Source organism: Stomoxys calcitrans, chromosome 2 (assembly GCF_963082655.1).
Source record: "Stomoxys calcitrans chromosome 2, idStoCalc2.1, whole genome shotgun sequence".
Classification (NCBI taxonomy): Eukaryota; Metazoa; Arthropoda; class Insecta; order Diptera; family Muscidae; genus Stomoxys; species Stomoxys calcitrans.
The window spans coordinates 176,216,514-176,240,319 of NC_081553.1; the positions used below are offsets into that span (position 1 = coordinate 176,216,514).

At 37.7% G+C, this 23,806-nt stretch overlaps 1 protein-coding gene across 8 annotated transcripts; it reads left to right on the forward strand.

Annotated features, from left to right (window-relative positions):
- The first annotated feature begins 719 nt into the window (after positions 1 to 719).
- On the forward strand, positions 720 to 23,802 carry LOC106081493 (organic cation transporter protein). 8 transcript variants are annotated; one of them, XM_059363792.1, is made up of 8 exons: positions 720 to 939; positions 14,297 to 14,890; positions 17,282 to 17,544; positions 17,622 to 17,771; positions 22,074 to 22,497; positions 22,676 to 22,917; positions 23,119 to 23,392; positions 23,487 to 23,802. In XM_059363792.1, exons 2-8 carry the CDS (start codon positions 14,745 to 14,747, stop codon positions 23,647 to 23,649), a joined length of 1,662 nt encoding a protein of 553 aa, XP_059219775.1. In that variant the 5' UTR covers positions 720 to 939; positions 14,297 to 14,744; the 3' UTR covers positions 23,650 to 23,802. The 8 variants fall into 8 exon arrangements, with proteins under 8 accessions (XP_059219775.1, XP_059219777.1, XP_059219782.1 ...); XM_059363794.1 differs by having other exon boundaries at positions 14,367 to 14,890; XM_059363799.1 differs by lacking the exon at positions 720 to 939 and adding an exon at positions 1,021 to 1,183 and having other exon boundaries at positions 14,367 to 14,890.
- Positions 23,803 to 23,806: the final 4 nt, after the last annotated feature.

The window sequence follows — 23,806 nt, forward strand, 5'->3', positions numbered from 1 at the left end:
AGACTAGGCCTTTGGTGGGCATCAAACCCAAGACCCCCGAACTGGTAATCCCAGTACGCTATTAACTAGGCTTCCGGGGCCATCGAAGGTTGCAGAATATAACATTTGTCCAAAGGCAATCAAATTGTTAGACATTTTATTGTTAACGACTACTTGGCATTCTGTATTCCATGTTATTGCGATCCACTAAAATGTCTGTGTGGAACAAATTGAAGACCGCCAGCATAATCTCACACAATCTAACCCTGATAAATACTTTCCTAAGGGTCATATTGACTTATTGCGAAAAAATTATTTCCGCCAGGCACCGGCATTCATGCTCTTGTAATTGGTTAAAATCGTTACCAAGAAACCACATCACTTGTTTATTTATTTGTTTCATTTGGAAACGGTGTAGATAAGAAAACACTACCGCAACATGCATTCTGGTTATTGCATTTTGTCTTCGCTGATATCTACAAAAAAATAAGGTAGGAAAAAATGCCGATAAAAATCGCGTGTGGCTGTTTTAGTTTTGCAAATATTTTTATTGGGTTTGGGTAGCTACAAATCATTGACTAAAAATTTCACCTGTGTTTAATAAAAAGAGGGAGAAAAAAATGCACAACAAAAAAGTTTAATTTCAAGTCATCCCCCAACACACATGACAAATGTGTTGGAGATTTGGCATTTCTAATAGAAACCCGAAAAGGGCAACAATCTGAAATCAGTTGAGATCGGACCCTCTATCAAGAAACAAATCAAATACAGATAGACAGTGGCGGTGGCGTCGGTAGCGCTGTTTTGGAAATGTTCGGGACTAAAATTGAAAATAAAAACAAAAGTGAATGAACCTGGCCAATCAATGGTCTTTGCCACCCTTCTTCTTAGCAGGGCCCCAATGTTGGCAAGAGTATCTTTTCAACGTCTGCTTTGATTCCGGTGGCACGAATATTTTCTGTGTTGAACAAATACAAGTGTTTTTTACGTTATTGGTTATTTTTTTTTCCATTTTACAAACCGAGAGAAATTAAACACTTCATATATGTTTTTGTTTATATGTGTTTTTTTTTTTGCAAAAGAAAGACAAAACAAATTTTTTTTTGTCGTAGTTCATACATTTCCCACCACCCACCCACCACCTCGCTGAGCAAATGATGAACGGCAATTCTTTATGGTCGCTCGCTTATTTGTATCGCATATTGTGAGTTAAAGATGGAATCATTCCGTAAAAGATCGTGGCATTCGCAACATTGCTTGCTGCTGGACCCGTTGAAAATATTTATGCGGAAATATGTAAAAAATTAAAATTTTTCATTGAAAACGAAAAGATAAACCAAGTTTATGTGATAGTTGAGTGATAATTGTTATAAGTTGATGAAAAAAAACAAGCAATTCCGAAATTTTACAATAAAAATAATTAAACAGCTCCTAAACAGTTGTGATGAGTATCTATTTCTATTTTCTAGAAAATTTCTGGAAATTCAAACAAACAAAAAAAAACAGTGCATATGAAAATTGTATCAACAATAAGTTTGTATCTCGAGCGATAGTTAAAAGTTGCTTAGGTTTCACGTTTTAGTTTCCGTTTCCGTTCAGCCGCATATGAATTACTTTGTGCGTGTGATAGAACAAAGGCGGAGTTTCGTTATCATGCACCTTGTAATCGTAAATTTTCCATTATTTTGTTAAATAAAATTAAAAACGAGTAAGAGCATGCTAAGTTCGGCCGGGCCGGATCTTATATACCCTGCATCGGAATCTTTTTAGGCAAACAAAGAATATTGGATAAGAACTGTTATGCTATTGGAGCTATATCAAGTTATAGTCCGATTTGGATCATAAATAAAAGCTGAACATTGTAGAAGTCATTGTGTAATATTTCAGTTCATGCGGATAAAAATTGCGCCTTGTAGGGGTTCAAGAAGCAATATCGGGAGATGGATCAAGCTATTGATAGATTTAGACCATATTAGACACGTATGTTGAAGGTCGTGAGAGAAGCCGTTGTACAAAATTTCTGCCAAATCGAATGAGAATTGCGCCCTCTAGAGGCTCAAGAAGTCAAGATCCCAGATCGGTTTATATGGCAGCTATATCACGTAATGAACCAATTTGAATCATACAAAACACAGTTATCGAAGCGATACCAAAACACTATGTGCAAAATTTCAGTCAAATAGGACGAGAATATCGCCCTCTATTGGCTCAAGAAGTCAGACCCAAGATCGGTTTATATGGCAGTTATAACAAAATATAGACCGATTTGAACCATACTTAACACAGTTATTGGAAGTGATATCAAAACACCACGTGCAAAATTTCAGTAAAATCGGAAGAGAATTGCGCCCTCCAGAGGCTCAAGAAGTCAAGACCCAAGATCGGTTTTTATGGCAGCTATAACAAAACATAGACCGATTTGAACCATACTTAGTGCAGTTGTTAGAAGTGATACCAAAACACCATGTGCAAAATTTCAGTCAAAACGGACGAGAATAGCGCCCTCTAGAGGCTCAAGGAGTCAAGACCCAATATCGGTTAATATGGCAGCTATATCAAACATAGACCGATTTTAACCATACTTAGCGCAGTTATTGGAAGTCATAATAAAACACTTCGTGCAAAATTTCAGTAAAATCGAACGAGAATTGCGCACTCTAGAGACTCAAACAGTCAAAACGGATGAGAATAGCGCCCTCTAGAGGCTCAAGAAGTTAAGACCCGATATCGGTTTATGTGGCAGCTAAATCAAAACATAGGCCGATTTGAACCATACTTAGCGCAGTTGTTGGAAATGATACCAAAACACCTCGTGCAAAATTTCAGTGAAATCGGATGAGAATTGCGCCCTCTAGAGACTCAAGAAGTCAAGACGCAAGATCGGTTTACATGGCAGCTATATCAAAACATAGACCGATTTGAACCATACTTAGCGCAGTTATTGGACGTAATACCAAAACACCACGTGCAAAATTTTAGTAAAATCGAACGAGAATTTCGCCCTCTAGAGACTCAAGAAGTCAAAACTGACGAGAATTGCGCCATCTAGTGGCTCAAGAAGTCAAGACCCGATATCGGTTTATGTGGCAGCTATATCAAAACATAGACCGATTTGAACCATATTTAGCGCAGTTATTGGAAGTGATACCAAAACACCACGTGCAAAATTTCAGTAAAATTGGACGAGAATTGCGCCCTCTAGAGACTCGAGAAGTCAAAACCCAAGATCGGTTTATATGGCAGCTATATCAAAATGTGGACCGATTTGGCCCTTTTAAAATCCCAACCGACCTACACTAATAAAAAGTATGTGTGCAAAATTTCAAGCGGCTAGCTTTAATCCTTCGAAATTTAGCGTGCTGTCGACAGACAGACGGACGAACGGACAGACGGACGGGCGGACAGACGGACGGACGGGCGGACAGACGGACGGACGGACAGACGGACGGGCAGACGGACGGACAGACGGACGGACATGGCTAGATCGACTTAAAATGACATGACGATCAAGATTATATATACTTCATGGGGTCTCAGACGCATATTTCGTGGTTTTACAAACGGAATGCCGAAATAAGTCTACCCCCATCCTATGATGACTGGGTATAAAAAGCACTTACAAGTAAAAACGTGCTAAGTTCGGCCGGACCAAATCTTGGGTACCCATCACCATAAATTCCGCTTAAAATTTACCCTCATTAACTGAGTTTGTATTTGAATTATTTTGTAGCAATCAAATCGGGAATTGACTAAGGCTTCAATGGTCTCAAGAAGTCATATCGGGATATCGATACTTAGGGGGATCTATATCACCATTTTGATTGATTCAGGCACTGATATGGTAAGTCATAAGATAGGTTTAAGGGTCAAATTTCAGACAAATCGGATGAAAATTGAGGCTTCTAGTGGCTCAAGAAGTCAAATCCGGGGATCGGTTTATATGGGGGCTATAACAGTTTATAGACCGGCTAGGATTGTACTTGGAATGGATGTTGGAAGTCATAACGCAGGTCTTTGTTCCAAATGTCAGCCAAATCTGATGAAAATTGTGGCTCCTAGGGACCTATGATGTCAAAACCGTGGGTCGGTTTATACGGGGGCAATATATGTTTATGGACCGATCCGCATCATGCTGGAAGTCATGGCACGAATGCTGGAAGTCATAACACAAGTCCCTATTCTAAAGTTCAGCCAAATCGGATGAAAATTGAGGCCCCTAAGGACTAGAGAAGTCAAATCGGAGGCCTGGTTTATATGCGGGCCAGGGACGTAGCCAGGATTTTATTTGGGAAGGGGGCCACCCCACATTTTTTCAAAATCGAAAATTGCCAAAATTCTTATGTTACCGTGAAACTGGTAAAGATACTTCAATCTATGTTTTATTTTTTTTTGCAATTCGTGGTCACTATTTAGAGCAGGAACTGACCAATCGGTGGTGACATTTGGCCATAAAATCAGAGCTATGGTTTGCTCCGATTGCCAACACACTATTTATACCCTACACCACTACTGTGGTATAGGGTATTCTAACTTAGTGAATTTATTTGTAACAACCAAAAGGAAGAGACATTGATAAGTATCCCGATTGATTCAGAATCAGTTTCTGATTCGATTTAGCTATGTCCGTCTGTCTGTCTGTCTTTCCGTCCGTCTGTCTGTCTGTCCGTCTATCCATGTTAATTTGTGTACAAAGTACAACTCGAAGTTTTCCTCCGATCGTCTTCAAATTGGGTAGGGGCATGTTTTTCGGCCTAGAGACGAATCCTATTGAAATTGGAAAAAATCGATTCAGTTCTGGATATAGCTCCCATATATATGTTCGTCCGATTTTCGGTAATAATACAATTAAATGGTCATTTGTTAACCGATTCTCTCGAAATTTGGCAGGAAGGATTTTTTTACGAGTCTCAACATTACTGATGAATTTCATGGAAATCGGATCAGATTTAGATATAGCTTTCATATATATGTTCGTCCGATTTCCAGTAATAATACAATAAAATGGTAATTTGATAACCGATTCTCTTGAAATTTGGTAGAACCGATTTTCTCTTGACTCTCGACATTGATGGTGAATTTAATGAAAATCGGTTCAGATTTAGATATAGCCCTCATATATATATATATAGCCCGATTTCCACTCCAAGAACCACTGCAAGCACATTTATTGGCCAATCTTGCCAAAATATAGCACAACGCCTTCCTCGACGACTACCACAATATACATAGAGTTTGGTCAAAATCGGTTCAGATTTAGATATAGCTCCCATATATATGTTCGTCTGATTTGCAGTAGTATGCAATATTACTGGTCTTTTGTTAACCGATTTTCTCAAAATTTGGCAGGAGGGATTTTCTTGTGACTCTCAATATTACTGGTTCAGATTTAGATATAGCTCTTATATATATCGCGCGATTTCATCTTCTAGAGCCACAGCTAAGGCATTTATTGACCCATCTTACCAAAATTTTGCAAAACGCTATCCTCGACAACTGCCACAGTATCTGACGAGTTTACTCGAAATCGGTTCAGATTTAGGTATAGCTCTCATATATCTGTTCGTCCTATTTTGAGAAATATTACAAAAAAGTGCTCATTTGTTAACCGATTCAGTCGAAATTTCGCACGAAGGATTTTCTTATGATTTCTTTCATAGAAATGGGCCCAGATTTAGATATAGCTGTCGTATATGTATATCGCCATTATGTGAGAAGTTTGCTCGAAATCAGTTCAGAATTACATATAGCTCCCCTATATATGTTCGTCAGATTTTGGGTAATTTGCCATAATGTTGTCATTTGTCAACCGTAGTTTTTACAGTTTGAACATTTCCTCGCCAAGGTCAATTAAAATTGGTTTAGAATTGGATTCAGGTCCCACATTGTACTTATGGGGCAGGTGTAGGGTAATACAGTCGGCACCGCCCGACTTTTGCCCTTCCATACCGGTTTTAGACTTATCCTAATCTTTAAAGCCACATCATCCCTCATGTTCCAATCGAACCCTGGACCCCGGCACTAACAATCCGTGCAGGCTACTAACTCAACTACCGGTGTAGCCTAAGGAGAGGATAACCATCACTGAATATGTTTTTCTAATGTTCTCGGCAGATTTGGCCTAACTTTTGGGTTCCAAATATGCCGGTTGTTTGTTTCTCCTAAGTTAACCACACTTCTAAAGAGCCAATTCGGTTCTGATTTTACTTAATATTTGCATGAAGTGCTTTGTTATGGCATCTTTATATGATATCTGTTGTATTTACATCACTTTTATCATTTATCAAAAAACACCCATTTTTATTTCTGCTTAAGCATTCGCTTAGCAAAAAAATGACTTGCGTTTGTTTATTGTTCATTGCTCAATTATACCTGGTTTGCGTAATAGTTTTAAAAAATAATTGTTTTAAAAAAATTACATGACCTGTTATCGAATTTAGTGTTATACTGGCATCTCATACAATAAAAATAAATCGAATTTAAACCATATTTCAGATTAAGAAAATTTTGTTTTTGAAAGTCATTTTCGAAATATTTTTTAATACTCTTGACTATTGGACGGTGTTTTTCCATATGTAATGTATTGAAATTTTAGTCTAAAGCCTAGTACTTTGTGTATGAATTGATTGTGAAAAATGCCGCAATTCTATTGGACAAAATAACACTAAACAAATGAAAGCGTGCTAAGTTCGCCCGGGCTGAATCTTATATACCCTCCACCATGGATCGAATTTGTCAAATTGTATGAATGACTTTTTTAAATATATATATATATATATATATGTATATGTATATGTATATATATATATATACATATATATATATATATATATATATATATATATATATATATATATATATATATATATATATATATATATATATATATATATATATATATATATATATATATATATATATATATATATATATATATATATATATATATATATATATATATATATATGTATATATATATATATATATATGTGCTATATAGTTATTAACCAACAAGGACCTTACTACCCATGGCTGTTAGAAGTCATAGAAAAACCACCACCTCCAAAATATCTGGGAAATCGAGTAATAATTGCGCCCCCCAGAGGCTCAAAAAGTTAAATTGGGAGATCGGTTTACATGGCAGCTATATCAGATTATCACCCTAAAAATTTCAAACCAAATCGGATTAGAATTGCTATCTCTAGAAGCTCAAGAAGTCTAATCGGGAGATCGGTTTATATGGCAGCTATATCAGGTTATAAACCGATTTGGACAGTACTTGGCACAAAATTGAAAGTGATACCAAAACACTACGTGCAAAATTTCAGCCAGATCGGATAGAAGTTGCGTCTTTCAGAGGCTCAAGAAGTCAAAACCCAAGATCGGTTTACATAGCAGCTATATCAAAACATGGGGCGATTTGGCCCATTTACAAGCCTAACCGTCCTACACTGATAGCTTTACTTACTACTAGCTAATAGCTTTACTGCTTCGAAAGTTGGCGTGCTTTCGACAAACGGAGGGACATGGCTAGATCGTCAAAAATGTCATGACGATCAAGAATACAAACGGAATATCGAAATAAGTATATCCCCATCCTATGAAGGAGGGTATAAAAAAAACTATACAGCGACGCAAAATATAAGCACCTAAATACATTGAAATTACATTTGCACTTCTGCGGAATGTCACTTTGATCATTTCGTCACCAATTTTTATACCCACCACTGAAGGATTGGGGTATATTCATTTTGTCATTCCGTTTGCAACACATCGAAATAGCCATCTCCGACCAAATAAAGCATATATATTCTTGATCGTCGTAAAAATCTAAGTCTATCTAGCCAAGTCCGTTCGACTGTCCGTCCGTCTGTCTGCTGAAATCACGCTACAGTCTTTAAAAATAAAGATACTGAGCTGAAACTTGCACATAATCTTTTATTGTCCATGAGCACGTTAAGTAAAGATGGGCTATATCGGACTATATCTTGATATAGCCCCCATACAGACCGATCCGCCGATTTATGGCCTTAGACCAATAAAAGCCACATTTATTACCCGATATTGCTGCAATTTGGGACAGGGAGTTGTGTTACGCCAGTCGACATCCTTCTTTAATTTGGCCCCGATCGGTCCAAATTTGGATATAGCCGCCATATAGACCGATTTCTCGATTTAAGGTCATGGACCCATAAAATGCGCATTTATTGTCCGATTTTGAATAAATTTGGGATAGTGAGTTGTGTTAGGCCAGTCGAAATCCTTTTTCAATTTGGCCCCGATCTGGGGCCCATAAAGACGAGTTTATTGTCCGCTTTTGAATTTGAATTAGTGGCAGTGATTTGCGTTAGGCCCCTCGCCATCTTTCTGCAATTTGGCCTAGATCGGTCCAGATTTGGATATAGCTGCCATATGAACTGATCTCTGGATTTAAGGTTTTGGGCCCATAAAAGGCGCATTTATTGCCTTTATTGTTCTACAAAATTAAACAATGACTTGTACTTATTAGACCATATTTCGCTATAGCTGCTATGGGTCACAAATTACGCATTTTTCACCTGATTATGAAAAAAGATTTTTACATATATATATACACGAGGTGGCGGGTATCCAAAATTCGATCCGGCCGAACTTAACGCCTTTTTATTTATTTGTAGTGCGTTTTGTTTGTATTACGTTTTGGCGGATATTCGAACTCAGTACTAGGCTTAAGACAAAATTTAAACTATCTCCCAATCGGTTTGGATTTCAAATGGGTCTGTTGTGACTTTCAATATCCCGGCCAAGTATAGTTCAAGTCAAAAAGCCATGACCTAAGATTGACTTCTTCAGCAAATACATATGGCAGATCATTTAATTTTACAACTTTTGTTTGTTTCTTTTTCGAGACGAGCTCAATGATCGAAGATTTTCTTTGCAAATGGAAAAGGAAAGCCAAAGATCGCAACACACACCAACCACCATGGGATGCGTTTCGTCATTTGGTTAGAATAACTCATCGGCCATTTAGGTGTGAAGGCTTCAAGGACCGTACGTTGTACTTATAGCAAATTTTTTGCTAAAAAGCCTCTGTGATACAAATTCCACATTAACCACGCTCGAAAATCTGTCTGTTAGCTGTACTTTTCCCAATGCATGTGTTTTTGTGTAATTGCAGATTTCTGGTCTATACAATTACACTACTCCAGTGGCATACACATGATCCTTTTCATCTATTGCAAGTTGTATTGATGGCTTCGAACGCTAGACAACGGCAACGGCTCGCTATTGCTCTGTGTGACCAGGAAATTAGGCAGAGCCCTGCCGGCATTCGAACCTGGCACACGGACCAACAGGTAGAGCCGTTGCCGTTGTCTAGCGTTCGAAGCCATCAATACAACTTCCAACAGATGCACAGAATCGTATGTATGCCATGAGAATAGTGTGATTGTGTAGACAAAAAATCTGCCATCATACAAAAACACATACATTGGGAAAAGTACAGCTAACAGACACGGTTGTCGAGTGTGGTTAATGTGGTTTTTTATATTACAGAGGTATAAGTATAACATACAAACGTACGGCTCTTGAAGCCTTCACACCTATTATGGCCGATGAGTTATTCTAACCAAATGACGAAACGCGTCCCATAGTGGTTGGAGTGTGTTGTGATATCTGGCTATCCTTTTCCATTTGCAAAAAAAATCTCCGAAAATTGAGCTTGTCTTGAAAGAGAAACAAGCAGTTGACCTATAAATAAAATTCATTCAAAGAATAGGAAAAATGTGGCGAATTCCACGCGTTTTGATTTTTAGAAGCAGAAACGTTCGTGAGGTATTAAAATCAGCCCAGTAGAAGAAAAATGTGTTTTAAAAGTGTGGAATATATTTTTTTAAATAATATTTTATGAACAAATCAATATTTCTTAACGTGTAATAAATTAGTATGTTTAAATATGCCACTGCGTCAATATATTTTTGCCAAATTTAAAGACGTATTAATATTGTTTGGGGAATCACTTTCCTGGAAAAAAAAATATTTTTGGTCCATTGCAATTTAATCTACCGGTCATCGTATCATCATTCATAAGTTAAACAGGTTTGTTGTTTTTCTCTTTATATCGATATTTTGATTTCAAATGGGCCGAAATAAAAATAATAACATTCCCTTTTGCCGCAAGTGGTTTTGCATGAGTTTGGAAAGAACAAAATTCAATATGTTTCGACTTTTCGCCCGAACAAAACGCATTGTACAGAAGTGATGAAGAAGAAAATCTAAACACATTCCGTAGAAGTGATAACGAGTTTTATGAGAAAATTACAAGCGACATGTCGCTGCGTCAGTATAACCTTCGCTTCAATAAATTGCAAACGTGATTAAAAGCTCTAGAAATGGGCACGAATCAACTCTGCTTTAATGCCGTTATCTTTGTTGTTATTTGACTTGTGCTTGAGTGAAGAATATAGTCCGTCAGATGTCGCAATAGTTTAATAGCCATTCGCTGCGAAGGAAGTCAGTACTAGGCTTAAATGGTGATATAATAAAAGTTGAAATTATGTCTCAAAATTGAAGCTATAAGGCTCAAGAAAGAGCAGCCGTCCACATTATTGTGAGTCAATTCGTGTGCACCATAAAAACACACCAGCCGTTTGTCAAAATCTTAATCTACGCCGAATTCCAAGAGTTTTTGTCTAATAAAATACGGAGCTCAATTTTGATTTAACAAAATTGAGCTCTCCACCGTAAGATGGGGGTATACTAATTTCGTCATTGTGTTTGTAACACTTCGAAATATGCGTCTGAGACCCCATAAAGTATATATCTTCTTGAAAATCATTTTAAGCCGATCTAGTCATGTCCGTCCGTCTGTCTGTCGAAAGCAGGTGTAAAGCTTTTGAAGGTGTAAAGCTAGCCTCTTGAAATTTTGCAAAAATACTTCTTATTAGTGTATGTCGGTTGGGATTGTCAATGGGCCAAATCGCTTTATGTTTTGATATAGCTACCATATAAACCGATCTTGGGTCTTGACTTCTTGAGCCTCTAGAGGGCGCAATCTCGTCCGATTTGACTGAAATTTTGCACGTGGTATTTTGGTATCACTTCCAACAATTGCGCTAAGTATGGTTCAAATCGGTCTATGTTTTGATATAGCTGCCATATAAACCGATCTTGGGTCTTGACTTCTTGAGCCTTTAGAGGGCGCAATTCTGGTCCGATTTGACTGAAATTTTGCACGTAGTGTTTTGGTATCACTTCCAACAACTGTGCTAAGTATGATTCAAATCGGTTCATAATCTGGTATAGCTGTCATATAAACCGATCTTGGATTTTGACTTCTTGAGCCAATAGAGCGCGCAATTCTCATTCGATTTGGCTGAAATTTCGCATAAGGTGTTTTGTTATGACTTCCAATAACTGTGTCAAGTACTGTGCAAATTAGTCTATAACCTGATATGGCTCCCACAGAAACCGATCTCCCGATTTGATTTCTTGAGCCATTATAAGCCGCATTTATTGTCCGATTTGGCTAAAATTTTACATAAAGTGTTCTGTTACGACTTCCAATAACTGTGAGTACGGTTGAAATAGGTTTATAACCTGAGATAGCTTCCATATAACCCGACCTCCCGAATCAGACAAAGATTGAGGCTTCCAGGGGCTCAAGAAGTCAAATCGGGAGATCAGTTTATATGGGAGCTATATCTAAATCTGAACCGATATGGCCCCTTTGCAATCCCCAATGACCTACATCAATATTATATATGTGTGCAAAATAAAAAACGGTTAGCTTTATGCTTTCGAACGCTTTCATGATTTCGACAGACCGAAGGACATGGCTAGATCGATTCAGAGCGACGAGACGATCAAGAATATGCATTCTTTTTAGGGGGTCTTAGACGAATATTTCAAGGCGCTACAAACGGAATTACCAGATTAGTATACCCCCATCCTATGGTGGTGGATATAAAAATAGAGATATTGAGCTGAAACTTTGCACCGGATCCTCTATTTGTACATCCGAAGGTTAAGTTCGAATATGATCCTCCGATTTAAGGTCTTAAGCCCATAAAAGTCACATTTATTATCCGATTTTGCTGAAATTTGGGACAGTGAGTTGCGTTAGTCCCTTCGACACCCTTCTACAATTTAGCTCGGATAGTTCCAGATTTGAATATAGCTGCCGTATATACTGATCTCTCGATTTAAGCTGTCGGGCCCATAAAAGACGCACTTATTTTCTAATGTCGCCGAAATTTGGGACAGTGGGTTGTGCTAGGATACACGATATGCTTCTTCAATTTGGCCTCGATTGGTGTAGATTTGGATATAGCTGTTATATAGACCGATCTTTCGATTTATGGTTTTGGACTCATAAACGGCGCATTTATTTTCTGATGTCGACGAAGATATAGAGCTGAAACTTTACACAGATTATTTTTTTTATCCATAGGCAGGTTAAGTTCGAATATGAGCTATATCGGTCTATTTAGGACCCATATAGACCGATCCACCGATTTAAGGTCTTAGGCCCATAAAAGACACATTCATTATTCGATTTTGCTGAAATTTGGGACAATGATTTGCGTTAGGCTCTTCGGCGTCCTTCTTTAATTTGGACCAGATCGGTTCAGATTTGGATATAGCTGTCATATAGACCGATCTTTCGTTTTGGGGCCATAAAGTGCGCATTTATTTTTTGATGTCGCTGAAATTTGGGACAATGAGTTGCGTTAGGTCCCTCTACACCTTTTTTTAATTTGGACCACATCGGTCCAGATTTAGATATAGCTGCCATATAGACCGATCTCTCGATTTGTAGTTTTGGGCCCGTAAAAAGGGCATTTGTTGTCCGATGTGCGCATTTATTTTTTGATGTCGTTGAAATTTGGCACAGTGAGTTGTGTTAGGCTCTTCGACATCTTCTTTCAATTTGGCCCAGATCGGTTCAGATTTGAATATAGCTGCCATATAGACCGAACTCTTGGTTTAAGGCCTTGGGCCCGAAAAAGGCGAATTTATTGTCCGATTTCGCCAAATTTGGGACAGTGAGTTGTGTCAGGCCTTTCGACATCCTTTTTTTGATTTGGACCAGATCGGTCCAGATTTGAATATAACTGTCATATAGACCTATTTCTCGATTTAAGGTATTAAGCCCATGAAAGACGCATTTATTGTCCGAATTCGTTGAAATTTGGCACAGTGAGTTGTGTTAGGCTCTTCGACATCTTCCTTCAATTTGGCCCAGATCGGTCCAGATTTGAGTACAGCTGCCATATGGACCGATCACTTTATTTAAGGTCTTGGGCCAATTAAAAGCGTATTTATAATCCGACTTCGCTGAAATTTGGAACAATAGTTGTTTCGAAATCCTTCTTCGATTTGGCCCAGATCGGTTCAGATTTGAATAAAGCTAGACCTATCTCTCAATTTAAAGACCTGGTCCCATAAAAGGTGCATTTATAATCCGATTTCTCTGAAATTTTACACAGTGCCTTATGTTAGGCTTTTCGACGTCCGTATATGGTTCAGATCGGCCTATTTTCGAATATTGCTAATTTGGTCCAATTGGGTCATATTTCGATTTAGCTGCTATGGGGGCATAAATTATAAATTTTTCAGCGGATTATGTTGAAAGGTGGTTTGGATACCTACCTGAGACGGTAGGTATCCAAAGTTACTTGTTAAAGTACTCACACAAATCACTCACTTCAGCAATTTGTCATTTTGAAAATTTGACTTTTGGTCTATGTTTGACGATTTCCTAAAGGTACAATTACACGACATACGCTTTGCATAAAACCTGTCACTTTCAGTACCCTCATGACTACTCCTATGTACATATGTCAAATACAAATAAAGCGGTCTCTAACGGCTTGTATTCTCAAATATTTCGGACTTATTTTTGATAGCAATGTGTCTACATGCTCAATGAAATAGGAGCTCGCTTCATTCGAAAGAATTAAATTTTTTTTACAAAATCCATTTTTCATATTAAATGATTTGTACGCATCACACAATGTGCACAACTTTCAGAGTTGCCACATTTGGCAATTCCAAACTGCGCTAACGGGACTTAACAAACTAAAAAGTTCAAAAATTCACTGTTAAATATCGAAGGGTGTCACTCACATTGTGGTTCCCCAAAAATGATAGATCTCCATTAAAAATTATTCAAAATTACATCTTGGCAGCAAAAACCTTTCCGCATATTGTCTAAATTAAATGCACAAATTTAATATAAGTCTACGTATAACAATTTTCGCAATTATTATTAACGCCTACATTATTTAAACACATTGCTTCATATCTTCTCATATGTATGTGCATCCATATCTACTAGCCTGCATTTAAAGGCTCACATGATTTCATGATTTTTGATGAACAAATATAATTAACTAAATAATACCTAGTAAGTGAACTGCAACCCCAGATGTGCTAGAAAAAAACGAAAGAATATAAACAAAAATAAAATTAACAACGGTAAAGCAAAAAAAATCACAAATCATTGCAAAACTCATGCATAGATAAATTAAAGACTACAAAAACAAAAGCCGAACAAAAACAAAAGTTCCTGCTATTGAATTATAAACAAACGAAAATTCGCTTCGCAGTGATAGCGGCCAGTCTGCCGAGGCAAAAACGTGTGACGTCTAATTTGTCAGCAGTTGACTGAGAGAGTGCAGTGCGCGTTGCTCATTGATAGTGACATCACATCGCACTACCGGCAGCCAATGACCCAGTAAAAGCCGAGTACGAATGAGAAGCAACCATCCCATTCAATCGACAACATGTTAGAACTTGATAAGATACTCGAAAAATGCGGCGATCGTCATCGTTTGCAGGCAATCATGTTGTTATTGTTCTGCGTCATCAATCTGCTTTCAGCCGTGCATTATTACTCGCAGACGATAATCAGTTTTGTGCCCAAGTATTGGTGAGTGTTTGTTCATATTGTGATGTACATATATTAAAGGGTTATTGACTTGGTTTGACTTATTATGAAGTGAAGGGGGCAACTCGCACACTCGACATTATTCAAATAGGCGAACATTGTAAATAAATGCACACAGGACTACAATAAGTATACAAATAATTTAAAAAAAATTAATTTGATATGAAATATCGAGTCATTTGGGTTTTTTTAGAGGATTATATGTATAAAACGCACTTCTCGCTAAATTCTTTTGTATTTAAAAGTTGATCAACACTCATCCGAAGAAATCAAATATCTGCATAATGAAAAAACAAGTAAGAGCGTGCTTAGATCGGCCGGGCCGTATCTTATATACCCTCCACCATGGATCGCATTTGTCGAATTCTATGCGCGGTATCTCTTTTTAGGCAAACAGACAATATTGAATAAAAACTGTTATGCTATTGGAGTTATATCATGTTAAAGTCCGATTTGAACGATAAATGAATGCTGAATATTGTAAAAGTCATTGTGTAATATTTCAGTTCATTCGGATACGAATTGCGCCTTGTAGGGGCTCAAGAAGCAAAATCGGGAGATCGGTTTATATGGGAGCTGTATCAAGCTATTGATCGATTCGGACCATATTAAACACGTATGGTGAAGGTCATGAGAGAAGCCGTTGTACAAAATTTCAGCTAAATCGCATGAGAATTGCGCGCTCTATTGGCTCAAGAAGTCAAGATCCAAGATCGGTTTATATGTCAGTAATATCAGGTTATGGATTGATTTGAACCATTCTCATTTTCGATATCTGACAAGGTCAAATACATAGGTGTGATCTTGAACAGGAAAATGAATTGGAAGTGTCACATTCCGGAGCGTACAGAGAAGGCTCAGATATGTTGGGCCCTACGTAGATGGGGCCTGAATCCGAGGATTGTCCACTGGCTCTACAGTAGCGTGATTAGAACAATACTTACTTATGTCTCAGTAGTTTGGTGGACTGCTATGGAGAAAAAGTGCAACGTAAAGATAATACAAGAACATGTTGTCTTGGCAAAGGCGAAGCGATGACGACCCCGCCCACTAGGGCACTGGATACTATTCTAGATATTCGACTCATTGACATACAGATTAAGTGTGAGGCAGCCACTGCGGCTATGAGACTTAAGGCAATGGGAGCATCTTATACCATCGCGGTGTAATCGAGGCGACGATAAGTAAGCTGGAGGGAAGAGAAGAGGTTTCCGATCGGATACCTTATACGACACTTGCGGTCGAGGGCGGGGCATCTGGAAGATCATGTTACACGGATGGATTAAAGATAGAGGACAGAGTGGGAGAAATGTGTCAAGGAGAAGTAACAGTATTTCTCCGCTCTCTTCGTGGGAAAATTATCAAAATTTCCCTGATGTTCCTCCATCTTTGTTTATATTGCGTTGCCCAAAAAGTAATTGCGCATTTTTCATATAGTCGGCGTTGACAAATTTTTTCACAGCTTGTGACTCTGTAATTGCATTTTTTCTGTCAGTTATCAGCTGTTACTTTTAGCTTGCTTTAGAAAAAAAGTGTAAAAAAAGTAAAGGGTGATTTTTTTGAGGTTAGGATTTTCATGCATTAGTATTTGACAGATCACGTGGGATTTCAGACATGGTGTCAAAGAGAAAGATGCTCAGTATGCTTTGACATTTCATCATGAATAGACTTACTAACGAGCAACGCTTGCAAATCATTGAATTTTATTACCAAAATCAGTGTTCGGTTCGAAATGTGTTCATTCACCGTAACGTTGCGTCCAACAGCATCTTTGAAAAAATACGGTCCAATGATTCCACCAGCGTACAAACCACACCAAACAGTGCATTTTTCGGGATGCATGGGCAGTTCTTGAACGGCTTCTGGTTGCTCTTCACTCCAAATGCGGCAATTTTGCTTATTTACGTAGCCATTCAACCAGAAATGAGCCTCATCGCTGAACGGTGAATGAACACATTTCGAACCGAACACTGATTTTGGTAATAAAATTCAATGATTTGCAAGCGTTGCTCGTTAGTAAGTCTATTCATGATGAAATGTCAAAGCATACTGAGCATCTTTCTCTTTGACACCATGTCTGAAATCCCACGTGATCTGTCAAATACTAATGCATGAAAATCCTAACCTCAAAAAAATCACCCTTTATATTTGATTAAAGTTCATTCTAAGATTTATTAAAAATGCATTTACTTTCTTTTAAAAAATCCGCAATTACTTTTTGGGCAAACCAATAAATGAAGAGGGTGCGGATTGAGTATTTTCAAATATGATGAATATTATTGTTTTATGTGGTGCTTATAGCCGCGAAGAGTCTGCTAAGTGACTTAAAAATTAATTTCAGACATTAAATTTTTTGATCTGCTCCCTCCCTAGGTGTGCAAATGACTTAGCTGCTCTTGATGTATCTGCCACTTCTACACCACTATCAATGGAATCATCCTGCCTGGCAAATCGCAACGATCCAACCAGCACTTGCAATAAATTCCATTATGACTTGTATATGGGATACAAGAGTTTTACTAGTGAACTGAATTGGATATGCAATGATGGCTGGAAGCTATCTTTGGGTCAGAGTATGTTCTTTGTGGGATCGGTGGTAGGAAGTTTAGTTTTTGGAGTCTTAGCGGATATGGTGGGTAAGTCTAAGTGCAGTGCAATGTAAATACTTAATGAAGATGTTATCTAATAATCCATTTTATTTTGTGAATTACAGGTCGCCTACCTATTTTAATAGCTGCAAATTTGGTTGCCATGTTGGGAAATATTTTGACTATTTTTGGCACCGACTTGATAAGTTTCTCAATATTTAGATTTATATCGGGCTTGGCCACGGATAGTAATTTTGTGATGATGTACATTTTGGGTAAGTGAATATATTGTGAACCATTTAGTCGTTGCTAATAACATAGTTATTTAACCAAATATTGCTAAACAGTAATTAAATAGACTATTGATCAAATAGAGGTGCATATGTTTTGAACATACATATGTTATCATTTAATCCTCACAGTTTTGTTGACGAACGTCATGGTGTTTGTGTAGTATTAAGTTGTTGTTCTTCAAATAATCGCTTCATCAGACGAAGTTCTGAGAGTTTCCCTGATAGTTTTGCTATATCTTTAAGCAATATCGCTTAATGATGCTATTATGGTATGGAAATGGTGTACTAATTAAGTATCATTTCACTTTCGCTACAAGGTTATACATATTTTAAATTTTGCAATAAATTATCACATCGATAGCTAGAAAATAGATTTAAATAGTGTTGATATTTTTTTTGAAGATCTGCCATGTGAAACGTAGTTTACAGATAGAAATGAAGAAGTAATTAATGCAAAAATATTAGCATTGGCCATCTAACCAAGTGTGGTTTACTGTATTTTAAACAGTTCAATGTTCACATTCTCAGCAACAAAGCAAAAATATTACCCTTTCTGACCCAGCCGTATCAACTTGTGATGTGGAAATCTGTAATAAAATATATCTTTAAAAATGTTTTTTTTCGGGTAACTCATTCTTTTCGTATTTTTTTTTTCTTATTTAGAGAACGCTAAGTTATAATAAAATAAGTAAGAGCGTGCTAAGATCGGCCGGGCCAAATCTTATATACCCTTCACCATGGAACGCATTTGCCGAGTTCTATGAGCGGTATCTCTTTTTAGGCAAACAAGGAATATTGAATAAGAACTGTTATGCTATTGGAGCTATATCAAGTTATAGTCCCAATCGGACCATAAATGAATGCTGATCATTGTAGAAGTCATTTCGTAATACTTCAGTTTATTCGGATAAGAACTGCGCCTTGTAGGGGCTCAAGAACCAAAAATGGGAAATCGGTTTATATGGGAGCTGTATCAAGCTATTGAGCGATTCAGACCATATTAGATACGTATATTGAAGGTAATGAGAGAAGCCGTTGTACAAATCGGATGAGAATTGCGCCCTCTAGAGGCTCAAGAAGTCAGGATCCCAGATCGGTTTATATGGCAGCCATATCAGGTTATGTACCCAATTTGAGCCATACTTAGCGCAGTTATTGGAAGTCATAACAAAAAACTCGTGCAAAATTTCAGCCAAATCGGAAGAGAATTGCGCCCTCTAGAGGCTCAAGAAGTCAAGATCCCAGATCGGTTTATATGGCAGCTATATCAGATTATGAATCGATTTGAATCATACAAAACACAGTTGTTGAAAGTGATACCAAAACACCCTGTGCAAAATTTCAGTTAAATCGGATGAGAATTGCGCCCTCTATAGGCTCGAGACATGGACTGATTTGTCCCAAACAAAACATGGACTGATTTGTCCCAATTACAGTACCAACCGACCTACACTAATAAAAAGTAGTTGTGCAAAATTTCAAGCAGCTTTACTCCTTCGAAAGTTAGCGTGCTTTCAATAACCAGACGGACGGACGGACATGGCTAGATCGACTTAAGATAACAAGACGATCAAGAATATATATACTTTATGGGGTCTTAGACGCATATTTCACGGTGTTACAAACAGAGTGATGAAATTAGTATACCCTCGTCCTATGGTGGAGGGTATAAAAACAAATCTTATATACCTTCCACCATGGATCGCATTTGTCGAGTTCTTTCCAGGTATCTCTTTTTAGGCAAACAAAGGTTCGATTCGGACCATAATTGAATTGAGTGTTGGAGACCACAGTAAAAGTCTATGTGTAAAACTTCAGTCAAATCGAATAAGAATTGGGCCTTTTAGGGGCTCAAGAAATAAAATAGGAAGATCGCTTTATAGAGGAGCTACATCAGGCTGAAGATTGATTTAGATCATATTTGACACGTATATTGAAGGTCATGGGAGAAGCCGTTATACAAAATTTCGGCCAAATCGGATAATAATTACGCCCTCTAGAGGTTCAAGACCCAAGATCGGTTTGTATGGCAGCTCTATCAGGTTATAGGCCGATTTGAATAATATTTGACACAGTTGTTGGAAGTCATAACAAAACACCTCTTGCAAAATTTTAACCAAATTGAATAAGAATTGCGTCCACTAGTGGATCAAGTAGTCAAAATCCCAGATCGGTTTATATGGCAGCTATATCAAAACATGGACCGATTTGGCCCATTTACAATCCCAACTGAACTAAACTAATAAGAAGTATTTGTGCAAAATTTCAAGCGGCTAGCTTTACTCCTTCGAAAGACAGACAGACGGACGGACGGACGGATATGGCTAGATCGACTAAAAATATCATGACGATCAAAAATATATATTATTTATGAGTTTTTAGACGAATCGAGGAGTTAAAACGGAATGACGAATTAGTATGCCTCCATCCTATGGTGGAGGGTACAACAAGTAAAAGCGTGCAGTTCGGCGGGCCGATTCTGAGAACCCACCACCATGGGTTCTGCTAAAATATTGGAGTTATATCTAGTTATTGACCGAATTGAGCCGTTCTTGGCGCAGTTGTTGAGAGTCATAACAGAACACTGTATGTAAAATTTCAGCCAAATCGGATACAAATCGCGGCTTGTAAGGGCTCAAGAAGTCAAATCGGGAGATCGGTTTATATGGGAGCTGATTTGAATTGTACTTAGCACCGTTGTTGGAAATCAAAACAGAACACCATGGACTAAATCGGGCGAAAATTGCAGCTTCCTGGGTCAAATCAAGTAAGTCAAATCGGGTGATCGGTTAATATGGAAGCTATATCAGGTTATTTACCGATTTGAACCGTACTCGGCTCCGATGTGAGGAGTCATAACAGAATACTATGTGCAAAATTTCAGCCAAATCGGATGAAAATAGATTCCTCCAAGGGCTCAAGAAGTCAAATCGGGAGATCGGTTTATATGGGAGCTATATCAGGTACTTGACCGATTAAGACCGTACTAGGCACAGTTTTTGGAGGTCAAAATAGAAGACAGCTCATATCGGTTCAGATTTGGATATAGTTGCCATATAGTTCGATCTCTCGATTTAAGGTCTTGGCCCCATAAAAGAAACATTTATTATTCGACTTGGCTGAAATTTGACGCAGTTATACTTTTGTTAGGCTTTTCGACATCCATGTCCTTTATGGTTCAGATCGGTTTCTATTTGGATATAGCTGCCAAAACCTGTATTGAACAGTGATTTGTATTTATTAGACCACTCAATGTCCGTGCCGAATTTGGACCAAATCGAATCACATTTCGATATAACTGCTATGGGTGCATAAAAAATGCATTTTTTACCGAATTATGACAAAATGTGGTTTACATATATGCCCGAAGTGGTGGATATCCAAAGTTGCGCGCGGCCTTTTTACTTGATGTCATCAAAATCAGCTGTTTTTCCTTTATAAAATCAGGTGATTTCGATGAACTGGCGAACTAATAGAGTGAAAAGAAGTTAGTGGTTTTTGCAGTTAATTTTCATATTTCGTCTCTTATTCTGATCAAGGGGCTCATTTATATGGGAGCTTAACCTAAATCTGGGCCGAGTTCTTTTAATTACAATAAGTTTTATAGCTGAGTAAAAACGATGCTGAAAAATGATTGAATGAAAAGTGGGAAATTTTTATTAGAAATTAGCGGTCGGATATAGCGTGATCGAGTCAGGAACTGATTCTGAGCCGATACATACTAGAGCTGGCATTTTCTACATTCTTAACAATAAACATCGATAGTTTCGATACTATTGTTTTTTCCCCATAAACTATATTTCAAAAGAAAATGAGAAGTACATATCAGGATATCGATTTATATAGAAACCAGACCGATTTTCGGACAGACCGAAAAACCCAAATTCAATATAGACAGTTGGAAGTCATGAGAGAAATCATTGTTCAAATGTTAGCTCAATCGGATGAAAACTGCGCCCTCTATAGGAGCAATGTATCTTATATGATATGTTCAGTATCGGATCGCATATTTTTTATTAAATTTTGTAAAAAATTAACTTTTCCCTAGTATGGATAGGAAACAAACAATAATCGATCTTCAGAGAAAAAATAGAAAATCGATAGTATCGATAGTGCCATCGATATTTTGCCAGCTCTAATACACACGCTTAGTAATAGGTCCAACTCTCTTTCTTCTGATTGTTACACTTAGTTTTAGTTTAGAATCGTTATTTTGATTTTTGAATAGAATTAACTAAAATTTCCTCAAATGTTGTAATTGACTATCAATTTCCCTCAACACAGTTATGGAATATCTGCGCCCCTCCCTACGCACCATTGGCCTAAGTATCTGCATTGGATTTTTCTATTGCATTGGTTCCATGGCCGCACCCTGGATTGCTGTGTGGATGCAATCGTGGAGGGGTTTCCTGATCGCAACCTCCATACCCTTTATTATGGTGCCACTATTCTATTTCATTGTGCCCGAAAGCGTTCAATGGCTGATATCGAAACAGAAATACGAACATGCTGTTGACTGTTTGAAACGTGTGGCCAAAATAAATGGCAAAGTTGTGGATGAGAACATTTACCACGAATTCATTGAGGAGTGCAAGCGCAGCCACAGCCAGCAGCAGCAAGAGGCCAACACCAAAGTGGAACCGAATCTGTTGGGCCTGTTTGCCACACCGCGTCTAAGGCGTAATACTTTGATATTATTTTTCAAATCGTAAGTAAATGTTCGTGCGCATGCGCATATACGCTGCATGCAGCATTTAGGCAAAAAATTGTTCAACATTAATGAGCTGTTATTAATGTTCAATTATGTCCATGTGCAACGTGATGTGGCTGATGATGACTATGATCTTCCAATGGCGGCTCTAACTCGGCTACCTCACCCTGCGCAGAATGGTTATCACCCTTTGCTATGATGCTGTCTCACGAAATGTGCAAGGTCTTGGCATTTCCCCATTTGTCATGTTTTCATTGAGTGCCACAACTATCTTGCCAGCCTGTTTGCTTCTAATTGCTCTGCAAGATCGTATCGGTCGTAAAGCCATGGCATCAATGTCTTTGCTACTGAGCGGTATATTCATATCGACAACGGGAGCGTTACTCTTTTGCAAAGCGGAAGGTTCAATTGGTCAAAGTAAGTGAACACAAAAGGAAGAAGAAAAAAAAAATTGGCTAAGATTTTTAATATTCTCCACAATAAGGATATACATATACAAAGTTTGTCATTCAGTTGGAGCAATTGCAATGTTTATGGCATATTTGGTTACGATTAGCTGAGGAGCTACGCTGTTACTCATTTGGCTTACATTTTTAACCCTGCCATTCTCATTCACAGGTGTAACATTGGTGGTAACTTTGTCTGTGATCGGACGATTTGGTGTTACAGTGGCCTATAACTCAGGAGCTCAGTATGCCACCGAATTGATACCCACTTGTGTCAGAGGACAAGGAGTGGCTGCTGTGCATGTCATGGGCTATGCCTTTACCTTTTTCAGTTCGTATATTCTACATACACGTCAATTGTTTCCCCCCTTGCCAGAGATTATATTGGGTTTGATCTCATTACTGGGTGCAGGTTTATGTCTGTTGTTGCCAGAAACTCTAAACAGGTATGATATAAGGGAAACCAATATCAATCAATACCAATATCTGGATATTGGTGTATATTGAATTTCCTTAATCATCATCATCTTTTCATTTCAGAACCCTACCCACTTCACTTAATGATGGAGAAAACTTCGGCAGACATGAACGCTGGTACACCTTCAGTTTTTTGGAGAAGCGTACCACATCAACCGATACCTTGTCCAAATCCGTATCATCAATGGGTACAAATAATATACAGGATACAAATTGTTATTTTTAATATTTTTTTTATTCTAATTATTGCTAGTATTATTAATGAATTTATCTCTAATAGCACATATTAAGACCTTAAATGTATTGAATTTATTTTAGAGTTAGCACAAATTTACCAAAGAAATAAAAGCAAATACAATTGACAAAAATAGTCAAATAACTTC

Coding starts and splice junctions, on each gene's coding strand:
- LOC106081493 (XM_059363792.1), top strand. CDS start 14,745: ATGTTAGAACTTGATAAGATACTCGAAAAATGCGGCGATCGTCATCGT. Junction 22,498..22,675: donor TTGATATTATTTTTCAAATC/GTAAGTAAATGT, acceptor CACCCTGCGCAG/AATGGTTATCACCCTTTGCT. Junction 22,918..23,118: donor GGAAGGTTCAATTGGTCAAA/GTAAGTGAACAC, acceptor TCTCATTCACAG/GTGTAACATTGGTGGTAACT.